Source organism: Desmodus rotundus, chromosome 4 (assembly GCF_022682495.2).
Source record: "Desmodus rotundus isolate HL8 chromosome 4, HLdesRot8A.1, whole genome shotgun sequence".
NCBI classification, from domain to species: Eukaryota; Metazoa; Chordata; class Mammalia; order Chiroptera; family Phyllostomidae; genus Desmodus; species Desmodus rotundus.
Window position 1 is genome coordinate 12,450,102 of NC_071390.1, and position 17,282 is coordinate 12,467,383.

At 42.8% G+C, this 17,282-nt stretch overlaps 1 protein-coding gene across 7 annotated transcripts in view; it reads left to right on the forward strand.

Moving 5' to 3' along the window:
• Positions 1-17,282, forward strand: part of NRAP (nebulin related anchoring protein) — a 65,084-nt gene that overhangs the window by 7,404 nt on the left and 40,398 nt on the right. For 2 of the 7 annotated variants that reach the window (XM_045191512.3, XM_045191514.3), the window contains exons 5-15: positions 654-758; positions 1,838-1,942; positions 2,607-2,711; positions 3,500-3,607; positions 3,894-3,983; positions 6,645-6,752; positions 7,684-7,800; positions 10,083-10,187; positions 11,676-11,783; positions 12,823-12,927; positions 16,305-16,403. In XM_045191512.3, the coding sequence (XP_045047447.2) occupies positions 654-758; positions 1,838-1,942; positions 2,607-2,711; positions 3,500-3,607; positions 3,894-3,983; positions 6,645-6,752; positions 7,684-7,800; positions 10,083-10,187; positions 11,676-11,783; positions 12,823-12,927; positions 16,305-16,403 (1,155 nt within the window). The remainder of the gene's footprint in view (positions 1-653; positions 759-1,837; positions 1,943-2,606; positions 2,712-3,499; positions 3,608-3,893; positions 3,984-6,644; positions 6,753-7,683; positions 7,801-10,082; positions 10,188-11,675; positions 11,784-12,822; positions 12,928-16,304; positions 16,404-17,282) is intronic. The other 5 variants (XM_045191513.3, XM_024555589.4, XM_045191517.3 and 2 more) reach the window with 3 other exon arrangements.

The following is a 17,282-nucleotide window of genomic DNA, read 5'->3' on the forward strand; positions in this document are numbered from 1 at the left end:
TGCTGGTTGGCCTCAACCCTGGAGGTCCAGCTCAGACTCCACCTCCTGTCCAAAGCAGGGCCCGTTGCATACACATTGCTTTTTCAAAACTCAAGTTTCATTTGTCTTCAGTGCAGTGCGTTTAAGCAAACAAACATTTTCTAATCAGTAATTCTTTCATAGATTAGTTTTATTTCTCTAGGTAGGTGATAAGATTTTAAAAGAGGAACTTTGTCTTTTTCTTTTCTTTTTTTGCTTTTTGCTTTTCTAATCTTAATTGCTTAGCCCAATGCTCAGCACATAACAGGAAGTAGGTTTCTGAAGCTTGGCTGAAAAATGTTCATGAATCTCAGATTTCACAGTAATTCCCTGCCACCCAATCGTGGTGCAGTGATGAGCAAAGAACTGTTCAGTTACCTTTGAAACTCTTCTATGATGTAAATGAATCTCAGAAAGTTCAATTGCTTGGGATATTAGGTTATTTTTTAGTTTGAAAAGGAAACAAACACTTTGCGTAGCTGAGACATGCCCTATGCCAATAGCAGGTTATAGTTTTTTTAGAGAACTTCCCTCTGATATTGACAAGGTGTGTGGGCATCACTGGGAGGGTGGGGTTGGTAGGGGGATTTTACCTACCAAATGGGTTTGTATGCGTTTGTGTGTTTCCTTTGTAGAGAGCCTATTGGACTGGATATGGGGAAGGGAATGGTTGGTGCCCAGGAGCTCTGCCAGACCCTGAAATTGTAAGGATGGTTGAAGCTCGAAAATCTCTTGGTGAGGTAAGGGCCCTAAAAATCACTTTAATCATTAGTTTGAATGTTGCTTTATTTTAAGGTGGGTTGTGGTGGGGAGAATACTGGCCCCTCCCCTAAAGATTCCCATGTCCTAATTCCTGGAACCTGTGTATTGGTTACTTCCATGTCCAAAGGAACTTTGCAGATGTAAGTAAGTTAACAATTTTGAGATAGGAAGATTATCCTGGATTATTAGAGTGGCTGCAATGTAATCACTTGGATCCTCATAAGGAAGGAGACTGGAGGGTCAGAGTCAGAAGCAGAGGTCAAAGTCATTTGGAGCCAGAAGCCAAGGAATGCTGGTAGCTTCTGGAAGCTGGAAAAGGCAAGGAAACAGATTCTCCCCTAGCGCCTCCAGAAGGAACCAGCCCTGATGGCCCATTTTAGACTTCTGACCTCTAGCGCTGTAAGAGCGACCTTCCTGTAGAAGGTGTTCATGCAAAAAAAAGGCAACCGTAGCCCAGATTGTGGAAATCCTTAACAACCTGAAAGGAATACCTTCTCATCCTCTCCACATGCCCAGGGCACCACCCTTGGAAGAAATCACTTTGGAAAATATGGTTACTCTTCAGTGACTTTTCCTTTAGCAAACAGAAAGAAAACAATAGCAATACAAGTGCTAAGCTTCTATAGCTCATTAAGAAAACTAATCAGTAGAGATACTCAAAAAGTAAGGAGGAGAAAGTAACAGACATTTTGCTCCCAATGCTGTAGAATTACCACTGGTGGACAAGGTACAGAGGAGTCTCCTGCACACTAATGGCTACATTGTCATACACGCCTTTGAGTCAAAGGAACAGCCAGGTTCCACATAATTTGATGGAAACATCGAAGGGGAAAGTTTTTGACCTGGGGAATATTATTTGAAGGTGTGATTCATTTGTGCATACTAGCTTCACAAAAAGTGAATAACAGTTTTGGATTCATTCCAGGAGACTGAATTATTTTCCAGGTGCCATATAAATTCAGTTGTGTTGGTTCTGATGCTGCTTGCTATTATAGTTTTATTAGCTCTCATCCAAAATCATATTGGTTCTTATGCTAACATTGTGTCTGACCAGCAGGAGTATACAGAAGACTACGAGCAACAGAAGGGCAAAGGGAGCTTCCCAGCCATGATCACGCCTGCTTATCAAAGAGCCAAGAGAGCCAACCAGTTGGCCAGCCAAGTGAGTGTCTTAGTGCTTTTTCACCATTAATCACGCTAATCTTTGTTATTAGTGTCCCCCTGGGATTCACACAAAATACAGTGAGTCTCTGCTTTGGGGCAGCAGGTACCATTAGTGTGGTGTTATAGAGAAAACTGTGTTCTTATCCCCCCACCCCGTCAGTGATTCTCTGTGCCTTGATTGGGTCCCATCCATCCAATGGAGAGACAACCATGTAGCTCACCCAAAGGCAGGACCAAATAAGGTTCTCATTAAGTGGATGGCAGACCCTCCTGGAGAATAGCATAGCTTATTGGTTAAGACCTCAGATTTTGGAGCCAGAATGCTGGGATTTGAATCCTGGCTCTTTTACTGGCTTTGTGGCCATGAGCAAATTACTCGACCTCTCTCATCCTCAGCGTTTTTATGTACAATAGGGAGAATAACAGTCAATAACAGCCCTGCCTCATGCGATGGTTGTAGAGATGAAGTGAGCTCATGTTTGTTCATGTTTAGCAGTGCCTGGCACTCCCTTGGACTTCTCACATTGGCATCGATGTGAGAAGCCACACAGACTTGCCACAGGTGTGTGTTGCCTGACAGTGTAGCTTCAGGAGAGCTCCTGGTAGAGGTTTTCACGAAGGCTGGTGAGGATGACCTTGACTCTGTGCTGTCTTCTCATCAGGTGGAGTACAAGAGAGGGCACGATGAGCGCGTCTCCAGGTTCACCACAGTGGCGGATACCCCTGAGCTGCTACGGGCCAGGGCTGGGGGGCACCTGCAAAGTGATGTAAGAAATGATGGAGGCCAAGGCTCAGTGATTCTCATTTAAGATTCCCCATTCTTTCCTTACTTGGAGAAGGAGGGAGGGGGAATGTAGGAGGCATCTCAGTCCTACCTAGGGAACAGGAAGAAATCTCCAAGGTCAAGTTTGGTTGGATCAGATAAGCTAGCTCACATAGGCCTTGTGAAAACTCATCTTTAGAGAGAAACTTTCAAATAGTATTAGTGACAAATCAGATGTACCTGATTAATCTAAAATAAGTGATTTCAGATGAATTCTGTCCTTGTCACTGAGAATGATAGTACATAACTTCTAAAGATTTTCTACCACTTGCTTTCCGTGGTCTAGTTGCTCCATAGCATAGGATCAAGAGCTTATTATTGTTCTGAGTGGGAAATTTAAGCACAAATTCACACTCAGCTGAAGAAGTCGCTTCTATTTACTTTGGGTTGAGAAGCATTTTCTGTCTCCCAGACTTGACTGGCAGCTTCTCAAAGGCGGAAACCTTATGCCCATGCCCAGCCCCTACACCTGGCCCATACCAGGCACCCCACACGTATTTGTGTGTTTGAGTTCTGCATGGAGTTTCTCTACGTGCCAGGTGCTGTGCTGAGTACTGGGAATAAAAAGGTAAAAAAGATGCACAGGGTCCATCCAGCCAATTACATCGCCATAAGACCTGTGACAGGGGATTGCAGGGTGTTACAGGAACCCTCAGCACGGCTTCTCACACAGATTGCCTGTTGGACAGCTGGGTGGTGACCTGTGATTCAAAGTTTGTTTTCATTTTCCAGGTGCTGTACACAGAGGACTATGAACAGCAGAGAGGGAAGGGCAGTTTCCCTGCTATGATCACGCCTGCTTATCAGATAGCCAAAAGAGCCAATGAGCTGGCGAGCGATGTAAGAGTCCCCAGCAACATCGTCCCATTAGGCAAGGAAGCAGGAAGTTACCCGAGCCTGACAAGTCCAAATTCCTGTCTACTTTGCATGCACCATGGATCCCAGAAGTAGCTTTTCTTCATAGTTTTCAATCGACTTTATGATAGCTGGCACTTTTATGTCTCAGCACCTTTCCCGGAACCAACCAAGCATAACAAGAACATCACACAAGCCATTTAGTTTTACACTCTGGCCTCTGTGCCTTAGGAGGCTAAGTTCACTGGGTTTGTCCTTTCCCTTCAAACAGGTGAGGTACCATCAACAATATCAAAGAGAAATGAAAGGAATGGCTGGTTCGGCCACTGGGGCCGAGGGCACACAGGATCAGTATGGCCAGGTATGTGATGAAATGACTTCCTGGGAGACAGCCCTTTGCGATGGTCAGTTTTCTAGCCTGTGACCCAGCCTGTGACTGTTTCATCAAGGGTTGGGCTGTGGTTTATCCTTGCCCTGTTTATGAAAGGTGGATTTTTCCAAGTAGCGGGCAAACAGTGACTCAGGGCTCAACTTGAACCACTTAGGAAAACAGATTCCAAACACTTTCTTCTTCTTTATTTAAGCAAAGGACCTATATCAAGATGGTGGGTTTGCCAAGAACACAGCATTCTCATCTAGTCGCTGAGGAACAGTCTCGAGGGCTGAGCTGGCTACTTTTAACCCGCCACTGCATCAGCACAAAGGGGAGCAACACACGTGTCTTAGAAAATATTGAGCAATCCACTGAGGAGCAGGGCTCATTTTCCTAGAAAGCAGGTTTCTCATCTAGGTTGTTAAATAAAGCAAGATTCCAGAGAATGCAACCCTTTTTCCAAATTTCACTTATTAAATGAACTACATTTTGACAGGGTGTAAAAAGGTTGAGATGCTTTACAAACTTATTTTTATCTTCATCTCTTTTCTGGCACTAGACAGGTATTGTAAAGGAGAAACAGAACATTATTTTTTCACGGTTGTAAGTAAATAATATTGAAAGACCAATTGCGTGTACTGGAAGATACATTCAGTGGGCTTTGTTGATATTTTTTTCTTAATTGGACGGTTGTTTGATCTTTTGGCAGTAGGTAGAGTGTACAACCTAAATGACTTGTTCAACATACATAATATATAAAAGAAAACAAATACCATTTCTCTTCTTCAATGAAAGAAGTTGCCTGTGTGCAGACAGTCCTGGGAAGATGGTGTGTGACTCCATCACAAATGTTGGTTTGAGCAGAAATATTTGGTTATGAAATTCCATGATAAGTTCATTAAATGGGCTCTTAGTGCTTTAAACTCAGTGGAACTATGGCTTTATTGGTTTCATGTTTAAATATGTTGTTTAGAAGGCTCAGGACAATTTTTTAAAAATCAGTTAATTGAAAGACATTTGGTTTCTGTATTTGACAAAAACGGTTTTGTTCTAAACGTAGACAGTGCTTTCTGCCAGGAAGCATAACACGTACATAACAATGGCAGATGTGAGTCTACACATCAATGAAATTAACTTTGTAGGAGCATGGTTAGCTGGTTCTTGACTATGAGGCCATTTCGGTTGAGGTTTCCAGTCGTGGTGATAACAAACGCAAGAGTCAAAGTGGGCGTTGCTTGACAGCACCGCCAGCCGCTGCCCAGAGGATCAGCTCGTGTGGGACTCACCGGGGCCTGAGTGGGGGTGAGCGAGTGAGAGAGAAGCAGGCAGACAGTCAGATAAACTATAAATATCTGTCGTGCCTAAAATGCCAAACAGTTTGTTCTTCTTTTTAATGAGTAACTGTTCTTTTAGGTTAATAGACGGTGACATGTAATCAATTTATTATTTGTTACCAGTCAACTTCCCAATAGAATTAGGTGTCTCACAGATTTGCCCACATTACATAGATACCTATAAGCAGGGAAGGTAAAACATGCTACAGACCAACCCCAAACTACAGAGCAGAGTAGGCAAAGGGGATTACCAAAGACTTTGAGTGCCTTTATTATTATTTTCTTAACTGAACTTTTTTTTACTTTTGGCCCAGAACATTCTGGCAGCCAAGTATGAAGGAGCACTCAGGCTGAACAGTTGTCATTACTGGATAAAAAGGGAGTCTGGGCTTTCTGATTTGACCCAGCTGTCTCCTTTAAGGAAGTGGGCGTGCCGGACTCTGCACCAGGTGCTGCAGCAGGGCAGGCCCTTGCCTTGGAGGGAGCCAGCAGGGAATGGAGGCGTGAGCCCAAGGGAGGGCTCTGAGGGCTGCTCCATCTTTGTGGGAACACAGATGAGGAAGCAGCTGATTCTGCCCAGGACGGGGCTGAGAGGGAGGAAGGTGTTCCCCAGAGAGGAGGTAGCATCTGATGGGGTCTCGAAGCACATGGGACCACCAGGGAAGCTTCACACTAGTGACAAGATGAGAGCTCCATGTGAGAGAGGGCCTTCCTTTGTGGGAGTGGGCAGGTGGTGTGGGGAGGAGGAAGGAAGAGATTAAGATCCAGATGATCACACTTAGTCTGAAATATACATTTACAGCAATTTGAAATTGTTCCACCAATTACAAAAATTCACACCATTCTGTAACACTCTCCTTCTTGGTAAATGACATACATCAGTGGGGGGAGACAGTATTTAGAATGTCAATGTGTCTCTCTGCATCAGTCTGCTGGTGGGCCTGAGAGAGGCAGCATTCAAGACTCCTGGAAGACGGAAGCACTTTCCTGGTGTCGGCTCAGAAATGAGTACTCCCTAACATGTGGGCCCAGGACACCGGTAGAGTGACTTGATTTAACCTGTGGAAATGATGATGATGATGATAATGAGAACAGTTACCATTTACTTAGTGCTGACTGTGTACTGGGCACCAGAAAGTAGCCCTGACTCCACAGTCTACTGCCTTAACCACCATGTGGTACCATTCTGGGGAGACCCCTGGAATGTCCAGCGTGGACAGGCCTCTGTGGGAACAGGCTCTAGGAGGGGTCATTGCTAATTCCCCACCCATGCAGGGAGGGGAGCATCACTGATTGAAATCTTTGATTAACTCAGCAGGGTTACTTGGAGGAATATGCGGAGCACAGAGGGAAGGGCAGCTTCCCCGCCATGATCACCCCCGCGTATCAGAACGCCAAGAAAGCCAACGAACTCGCTAGTGATGTGAGTACCGCATCGGGACAACCCATGGGCCACAGAAGCAGAGGAGAAATGAGATTTTGAAGGCTGTGCTTACTGAAATCTACACACAGATAAATAGCACTGAGTCAGAGTAGAATGTTAGCCCTCTATTTCTATCCAGATTTCTAGCATCTGCTTCTTTTGTTCAGACTGTTTGTCACATTTATCTGTTTCGGAGGAGATTGATATGGACAAATGGCGTAATTACATCAGCTGAAGCAAGTACAAATGCCGGTCTAGCCTTTGCAAAATAGCCCATCTGGATAGCAAGCACTTCAGAGGAATAGCTGGTTAAAAAGAGTCATATGATTATCAGACTAGGTGTAACCCAGTTGATAAAATGACTTTCATTGGCAGAATGTTGGCCAGCTGGCAGTCCTTGAAAGATAGGCTATAATTAAACTTGCAAGTGACACTCACACTGTAGATCTAACACACTAACTTGAACTTGGTCTATAATCAGAAGGCAAGCATCCATTTCAAACCCCCTTTGCCCTTCTCCGTTACTCTGTGACTATTCAGTTATTAGACCCATTTGCCCAGAACGGTGCACTTTTACCCCAAGGGGAAATGAAAGGTACATTATGCTCTTTGCCCTTCCTTGGCAGATAAGAAATGATGTTGAAACCAAGGGCAGACTGGGTTTGGGACGACACCTTTTTGTGAGATTGTTTTAAGATCTTTCTTCGTGCAAAATTAGAGTGTAAAATGTGAAAAGGGTCAATAACATTTCAATATGAAAGGGACTGAGTGGTTTGTAGATTTTATGGAGAAAAAAAAAACCCTATGATTTTTTTCCTTCAGAAAATTCTATGAAGTAGATGTTGACATTTAGTGTGGGGTAATTTTGGAGTGATTGCTGTCATGGGGCATGGAGACAAAGCTCAGGACCCTCTTTGTGTGTTTCTTCCAGATAAAATACAGGCAGGACTTTAACAGAATGAAAGGTGCTGCCCATTACCACTCCCTCCCAGCCCAGGACAACCTGGTTCTGAAGCGGGCTCAGAGTGTCAACAAACTTGTGAGCGAGGTGCGTATGGGGGACAGACGCTTCTGTCTGCTGTCACCTCCTTTAGCTCCTATAGGCAGGGACTGGTGCAACCCCAGGAAAAATGCCACAGAATGCCATATATACTACCCATGCGTTGCCAATTCCCAAAGAACTAATGTGTAGTAAGAGCAATTCACAAAAGAGCCTACTATCAAACCAGTTACATTTAAACAAATTAAATTTCTCTGATGGTTCGAAAGTTTCTCCCTGAATTCTTGCAAGGCTGAGGTATTCAAAAGTTTCAAGCGATAGCTTTCTAGTAGCCGGAATACTGCATGAGCCAAACTTTATAACTGTAAGTCATTACTGGAGAGTGGAAATCAAAGAACAATAAGTGTCTCAAACTTGAGCCTCTCCCATTCTCTCACTATTGTAGTCAGGTTTCCGAGAAATTGTGGGAACTGCACGAATCATCTTGGAGGCTGAACTGGCTGCCAGAGGGCATGTGTTGTTTGTCCTACCCAGTGGTTAAAATTTTAGAATTGTTAGGACTCATTGGCAAGGAAAGGCTCCCCTCTAGTTCTCCGTGTGCTTTTCATGTTCTGGAGTCTCATTTGTAATGCCTACCTGAACCCTGAAGGCATTTGAGTTGGCAATGTCTCAGAGAGAGAGGGGAAGAATTAAAGCTATTAAAAGTAGTTTTACTCACAACCTGTTGTGAGTAACATAAGTTATCTGCAATGGAAACAGATGTGAAAATATCCTAAAGTGTGTTTCTCCCCTAACCTCCAAAGGTCAGTTCTTTACCCAAAATTGTTATTTAACCCCTTGTCTCCTAACTTTGGGCTGCTTAGAATCTCCAGGAATGGCATCTCCTGGTCTCATCCGGAGCGTCTCGTACTTACTTCATGGTACTAGATGCATGCCAGGCGCTCGGAATCTGCGTTTTCAATAAATGTTTCGGATGATTCTATTGTTCGAGGTCAGAGGTCAGCAAACTTTGACCCGAGCGCCAAATCTGTCCTGCAGCCTGTTTTTGTAAATAGAACAAACAAAGCCTGTTTTTGTTGGAACACAGGCACATCACATCTGTTTACATATTGTCTGTGGCTGCTTTCAAGCCACCAGGGCAGGATGAGGAGTGGATGTAGGGGCTGTGGTCTGCAAAGCCTACAATACTCGCCGTCTGGTCATTTATGGAGAACGTTTGCTGCACCTCACTCTTGACTCACAGCACTTAGACCTCGGTGAGGCCTTTGCAGCCTTTGGGCCCTTCCTTTGTCGTAGGTCTGGAAAAGTAAAGTGTCTTGTTCTGGTACAGGGAGACTCTTGGGGACAGAGCTGGAACTAGCCCGAGTTCTACCATCCGGGAGAAACACTGTTACCATTTGGGCCTTTTCTGTGTGAATATACGACAAATGAATACATGAATATAAGAACACATGGTTCTAGAATTTGAACTCACCTGTATATACAGTTTTGTGTACTTGTTAATTTTATATCGTATTGTGGGCATTGGCATCTTTCATACTTTAGAAAGCATATTCCCACCATATATTTTATAAGACAACAAATTGTATTTCCTTTGGTAAGAGTGCGCGAGGGAACCTTTGGTTTCGCTTTGCCCTTGTTTTCATCCAGTGAGACAAACCAGCCATGCCTCCACTAACGGTAATCAGCCTTCAGCTCCTTCTCCGATTACCTGGGATGACTTGGAGCCTATTTAATAACTGTAGCCTCACACTGTACACCCAGCGACCCAGGGGAGCTCAACTAGCCAACCCATTTATAATTAGAAGACACTCTACGCATCTAAGAATGGTCTTATTTATTATATGCCTTTGTAAAGGAACATTTTTGGTTAAATTTTATTGAAGTATATGAACAGAGAAGTGCATATATCATTAAGTGTAACAAGAAGGATTTTCACTAGTGTACGAATCTGTGTAATTAGTGCCCAGACCAAAAAGCAGAACACGACAAAAGTCCAGACACCGCACCCTCCCCCCAGACACTTGTCCCCAAGAGTAACCACTGTCCTGATTCCTAAAACCACTTTTGCTATTTTTAAGCAGTATGAAGTCTTACAGTATTTATTCTTGAAAGAGACTATATATTTTTAATTTTTAGATCAAAATAGATTATTCACTTATTTATCACTTGAAAGGAAGATATGCTATTAACTGACGGTATTCTAGGCCTGGTATTTTTAAATGTTGGGTTGGAAATTTTCTAAAAATATCCTAGTAAAGCCCTGGTGACATTTTCAAGAGTGACTTCGGGCTTGGTCCTCCTGTGCGACTGGTGTTTTGGTTTCTAAGGTGGAGTATAAGAAGGGTCTGGAAAGTAGTAAAGGTCACGGTATCAACTACTGTGACACACCTCAATTCAGGAACGTGAGCAAGATCTCAGACTTCACCAGCGATGTGAGTGTTCAGTGCCTAAGCATCTGTCTGGGCTTCTTTATAGCCTTCATTTCTGGGTCTCCTAAGAGACAGTCTATGGGAATGCACTTGTGTGTCTTGGAGAAGCATGGCCTTATAGGCACAAATACCTAACAGGTTTGATTAAGGATATCTGCTGGGATTCGTCCACATAGAGTTAAATGTTATTACATCCCCTGACACACACTTGACCTTGAGTCCTCAGGGCAGCACCTACCTGTCTTCTTGCATCCTTAGTGTATGGCAGTATCTAGTGGCGAATGCTGGCGGGGGAGCCTGGCAGAGCACGCAACGTCCCCTCTCAGTGCGACTTCATGCTTCTTAATACCTGCTCTCATTTGACCTGCACGATCACCTGGGGAGCTGGATTTTATTTCCTCATTTCACAGATAAGCAGATATATGCTCAAGTGGCACTTGCAAATTCTGAAATTCTCAGAGAAGGTCTGGAGACGGATCCTTGAGAACACGAAGGACCTACACTAGATTATGTGAATTTAATTCTGCTTAGCTGCATGTCATAGCAGAGCTGAAAATCATGCAGGACTTCATAAGGCTCAGTGAGGAATTTATTTTGCATCAATTAGTGGTGAAGGCACCAGCTTTGGAGCTGACAGACCTGATTTCACAGTTAGCCAAATGGCCAACTTTGAGCAAATCACTTAAGCTCTCTGAGCCACTGTGCCCATCTATAAAGTTGGGGTGATAATAACTCCTGCTCCTCATAGTGTGCTCGTGGGGATCGACTGAGACGAGTAGAACCGTGTCTGATATATAGTGATATTATCCTGTTCAAATACTCTCAGTGCCTAACAACTCAATGGCCTCCCAGGGTAGGTGATTTTAATGTAGCTTCATTAGAAGCTACCCAGATATTCCTATTGGTGGCGTCTTGTCATCCCATTTTGGTTCTGGTTATGTGGTAAGCGGCATTTGGGACATGACATTATTATTTCACAGGGTTGCAATAGTGACCAATCTGTGCTGTAAAATGCGTAGAGTTTGGCAGAGCTCAGGGGTTGCTCTTCACCTGCTTAGAAATCGCGGTAATAGCATGCAGTGGTTTGTTCCAGCCTGGCATGGGGCGTTGCACACACCGCCAGCACGGTCGGTGCTTGTCTGTCGCAGAGCTCCGTGCTCTCATGGCAGGTTGTCACACTGGAAAAATCTGGTATATGTGCAATTGAAACCATTCTAAAGAAATCGGGTCTACGTTGTGCTGTCCGTGTTCATCGGATCTGACGTTTTCCTGCGTGCTGTGTGCTTGTGTCACTCCAACTTGTGCTTGCTTGAGATTTCAGGGTTTTTTAAAAAAAATTTTGTCTTATTTTTTATTCTGTGAAACACCAACTCCTTCAATAGGTTCTCTTTAGTCATTTATATTTTTCATTTACTCCATTAAGATGAGTAGTTTGTCTTCAACAGGTTGGTAAGAGAATGCTTTTGTTGACAGCTTTGTGTTCCCATGTAGAATAAATATAAAGAAAACTACCAGAACCACATGAGAGGCCACTACGAAGGAGTTGGTATGGACAGACGGACTCTCCATGCCATGAAAGCTGGAAGTCTGGCAAGCAACGTGAGTCCCTTTGTGAAGGGCCTGGAGGTCCTGGGGGTCAGTCAGAGTGGAAAGAGGTGGGGCATAAGGAATTCAGCCAATTCATTTCATGTCCCTCTTTAAAAAAAACAAAACAAAACAGCTTTCTGTTATGTAAAGGCCGACACGTAAGTGTTTCTAAATAGGAACCCATACAACTAAAACTAGGAAAAATAATTGACATTTTCAACAGCTTCAATCTATTATCTCAGCTTTCTATGGTTTGACCAGTCGTCAGATCCATTGGGATTGATCCAGTGTCAGAAATACTTTCGGTTCCTGAGAGATAAAGAGAAATGGATGAGCATAATTCTTATGTGAAACTCCTCAAATTTCCAAAGCTTTTGGGATTTACTTGGGTTCTGTCAGGCACCTGGGTGGTTGGTTGGGCCATTCATTTATTCCATCATAGTGTTCAATGAAGACCTCTTGCTCATTGAAGGCACTGGTCCTCAGAACACATCAAGTCCCTGTCTTCACCACAGCCTGCAATCCATCACTCTGACCTTGGCTTTGGCAATTCAGTTTATAGGCTTGCAAATGCCAACTTGTAAATCTTAGAGGTAAAAGACAGTTACAAAAAGACCAATTTCATTATTAAAACCTACAAATGTCAAATTTCCTCTGCTTGAGAATGTCAAATTTGACCTTTAGAAAAACATTTAAAACACTGTGAAGACTCTTTTCATTTATTTTTCTGGGGGTTGGCCAAGAAGCTCTTCCATTGTATATTCCAGAGCAAATGCTTCTTTTTAACAAAAACTTAACAAAAAACGACAAGGGCTTCCATACTTAATATGATAAAATCAATGTGCTACAGATGGAAGTTAATGAATTTTGGATTAATTAAGAAGAAGAATTCAAATTAATTAAAGGCAAAGTGTGAACATAATTTAATTTTCCTTGGAGGTGATGAAACTGAATTAATTTTGTTTCTGGTAACTTTAAAAAAAACACTTCCTCTGACATTCACACAAGGTCAAAAGAAAGCGGGGCTAATTTCTTGTTCTTTGTGTTTCAGATTGCCTACAGAGCCGATTATAAACACGATGTTGTCGACTACAACTACCCAGCCACTCTCACTCCTTCCTATCAGACAGTCGTGAAACTGGTCCCGTTGAAAGACGTAAGTGCTCTTCCAACAGCTCTTTCTGCTTTCCTGTGGTCACTTCTCTCCTGTGGAGTGGTTCTTAGGCAGCGAGAGAGAAAGAAACAAGAGAGAAGGGACTGAGAAAGGGGCACTCTTTTTTGCTGGGAAGTACATTTATGTGTGTTTGGAACCTCTTAGGTTTTCCATATAAGGTGGGGACAACTTTGGTTCCACCTTAAAATAACCTGAGGTTCAGTGTCTCCTCTTAGAATTTGGTGGACTGTGTCCACTGCTGAGCGCATTTAAGTAAGTGTTCCTTAGCAATGATGACCTTAAAAAAAAAAAGTTCTGGAGTGTGGTATGTTTAAGGAATGAAGGAAGTAAAATAAAATGCATATAAGTTGAGAGGAAGTGGTAATGATGGCATTTTCTTTTCCTTAGGAGCACTTGGGAAATATGTGTGGAATAATATGTAACTCTTAATTATTATATCAATGATTTTATTTATTTATAGTTCGGCTTGTCCCAAATGAAATATTGCATAATTAAATAAATTTAGTTTTCTAATTATAAGACTTTTACTACATGTTAATTACAGAAAATATGGAAAAGCACAAAGAAAAAGATAAAGGCATTTATCTTTTAAGAAGTACTTAAGATGGTTTATAACTGAGTTGGGATCATAGTTTTTTGTCAGTGGAGGCTCTAGCAGATAATAAATGCCCAGCTCTACTTTCCCGCATGTTTCTTTGGGATCAGAACAGCTCCAGAAGTCGACTTGGGTTTTGCTACTGGCAGGTAGGTCTTCACATCGCTCTCTCTTTCACTCAGAGTAGGAGCAGTGTTGGCTGCAGTCGGGTGTCTCCCGTGTCTAACACAGTGTGCAGGACAATGGAGGACAATCATTGGCAAATGAGAGTTTAACAGATGAAAGGGGCTATCAAACACGTAATAAAGGGATGGGAGGTAGGGGAATATAAATGGCCTAAACTTTGCTTCTCTTTTGCTGGGGAAGTTTGGTTGGGTTGACTTGCTCATTTCACCTTAGTGAAACCCAGGGCTGAACTTGACTACCAAAGCTACTTCCTTTTGTTTTGGGCTGCATATGTTACCTGGCAAATGTGAGGATCAGGAGCATTTCAGTAAAACTCAAGTGTCTGCATTAGAAATCAGCAGGAGTAGGTTCTGACTGGTAGCCCGTGAGATAGATCCAGACAGTAGAGGTATTGGATTTGGCCACACAGTGTTTAAAGAAAACCGGACCAATATATAACAATTGTAACAGTTCACATACAAATTTATATTTTTACCTTTTTTTTAATTTGAAAAATTGGAGACTCTAGGAACTGTGTCCCTAGTTCCTGTACACCGGTGATTGGCTGGGAATGAGTGGTGGCTGCTCTCTGTCATCATATTCTTCTCACCTTCCAGGCTGCCTGTGATTTTGAGTTTACCACCCAGTCTAGGGGCTTTGATGTTCAGGAAGTTAGGGGAATCCACTACAAGAACATTTGTGGTGTCTCTGCCTGTCTGGTCACCTTGCATGTGGTCAAATAGCTATGAAATTAAACAAACAAGCACAGTCCTTGACTAGAGAGCATTCCCTTCAGATGGAGTTTATCAACACTAGGAGCATCACAGTGAGACTTGATGTTCAGCAAAGAGAGGAGCTTGGAGAAAGTAGACCGAAGCCCTGGCCAAGCATCTGTGATGTTGCAAAGGTGTGGTTAATCACAGAGACTCTTGATTATGTCCTGCAGAGGGAAGTAGTTTTGCTCTGCCACACACTTAATGCAGAATTATCGGGAAGGAATATGCCATTTAAAAAATAGAGTTTTGTGATCTTTTATTGTGCATAATTCTGAATTCTAATAGACTATTATGAGATGATAATTTTTCTCTCTGAATTAATGCATTAGGAAGCCACTGTACTTCAATCTCATTAATAGTTGACACTGAAATGATTTTACATTTCCTAGTTTTCCCTTCTGCATATCCCATGTCCAAACTCAGAGTGTGCAAAACCTTTTCTCTTTAAATTATTACCTAAAAAGCGCAAAGGGATGCTGCCTTTTATCACTAAGTCCAACAAAATACTCTGTGGCCTAGTGTCAGGGACACTGTTTTTCCTAGATCCTGTTCTCGAAGTTAGTTGGTGAGTCATTGGTTTGTACCTGGAGTACATTTCCCTGTCTAGGCAATGTTAGGTCTGGCTGTGGGAGCCCCTCTCCCATCTGTAAAAGAACGAGTAATAGTTCTAAGCACACTAGCTTTGGCACAGCAAGCTTCTAGTGTATAGGCTGAGAGTCTCTTTGGGGGGCAGAGTGCTGGGGTTGCCAGGCTCATGGTAAGTGCTTTTTGACTTGCCTGTTTGGACAGGCAAGAATGGAGTGAGTCATAAGGAGGAGGTGTAGACACACTGGCCCTGTTGGTCTATTTCACTTGGGTCACTGGGTTTTAAAAAGATTGAACCATTGGCTAACATTTAAAAATTATAAGATTTTATATAATAACAAGGATTTCTGGTTTCTTTGGAATAGTGGGAAGATCTGGCCACTCTGCTCCACGTTAATGCACCATTACTATCTCTTAGAGCTGAGTTGTAGCTGCTGTCCTTTGCCACAGTCCCCACCACTCCTTACTGCTTCCCCCAAAACAGCCACCCAGCTTCACTGAGCCTGGACTAGTGTCATATGTATCCAGCTAGTTGTGTGTTTGGGGTGTCACCCAGGGAGGTGGCAATAGGAGGTAGCAGCAGGCAGATGGAATGGCAAAGACATCAGACTCAAGTTTAGACAGACAGGGAATGATAGGAAAGTACAAGTATGGGCCCTGTGAAGTATGGGGTATGGGGTCATTGCATGGGAGTAAAGAAGGATGCTAAGTATTGCCATACAGCTTGAATTATTGTAAAGTGACCTTGTGCATATGTTTTCAGTGGGAATGCCCCGAGGAATAGAATTGTGGGGACTTAGGGTATGCATATGTGCAAAACTACCACAGTTTCCCAAAGTGGTGTGTCAGCAGTGTTCTGAGAGTTCCCACAGCTCTACATCCTTGCCAATACTTGTATGTCCTCAGTTTAAATTTTTATTCCTGAGACAAGTGGGGAGAGGTATCTCATTGCAGTTTAACTGTGCATTTGTCTGATGAAGAATGTGGATGAGCACTTCCTCCTATATTCGCTGGCCGCTGAGTCAACCTCTTTTATCACCTGCATGTTCAAATCACTCACTCTTCAATGTACTGTTTTTTTCTGTGCGTCTGTTTTTTTCTGAGTCTCCAATTGGAGTCTTTGATTCTTTTTTTCTAGTAATTTGAGAATCTCAGCTCTGTTGGGCTTAGGCAGAGGGGGCTAAGCAAATCTTAGAGACAAGTGCAAGTGACCTCTTCCTGTGCCTCTTTATACCCAGGTCAACTACAGGCAGAGCATCGACAAGTTGAAGTACAGCTCGGTGACCAATACCCCTCAGATTGTTCAGGCCAAAATCAACGCCCAGCAACTGAGCCATGTAAGTGACCTGACATACTCAGCTGGATTGGGTGACTTGCGGGTGCTTTGTGACCTCTGGATATCTGGCTCCCCAAGGATATGACTTTCATCAGTGATGACATTTGTCTCATTACAACTAGGAAATGCCCCACTTCACTTAAATGTTTTATTCTGGGAAATCTCAAATACATTCAAAAGTAAAAAAGAATAGTGTAATGAATACCCATGTACCCATCACCCAATTTCACTGCCTGTCAGTCGTGGCCAGTCTTGCTTTATCTTTATGCCCATCCACTCTCTCCCCCTCCCATGTTAATATTTTGGAAAAAAATCCCAGGTAGCATATAATTTAATCTATAAATACTTTACTATGAATCTCTAAGAGATAAAAAAAGTTTAATGTACCACACCAAAGCACTAGTAGTAATTCTTAACATCACCAATGTTAATTAGCAGTCAACATTTCAGTTGTCTCATAGGTTATAATTTTTTTACAGTTTGTTTGAATCAGAATCCAGATAAGGTCCACACTTTGTGATTGGTTGATATGTCTTTAAGAGCAATCTTAAGTGTTCATCTTTAAGTGTTTTTTTTTTTTAAATCTCTTCTCTTGAAAATTGTTTGTTGAAGAAACTGGATTGTTTATCCTGTAACGTTTCCTACAGTCTGTGCGCCTTGCTGACCGCATCCCAGCGTGGATTCCACGTGCTGCTCTGGCCCCCAGATGTCCTGTTAGACAGTAGTTGGGCCAATAGCCACAGTCAGGTTCAGGTTTAATTTGGGGGCAAGGCTGCTTCTCAGATGATGCTATATTTTTCCACTGGGAATCACATAATGTCTGGTTGGCTCTTTCCTTGTGATTTAAAATGGCTTTTTTTCCCAGTGTGTCAGACATTTG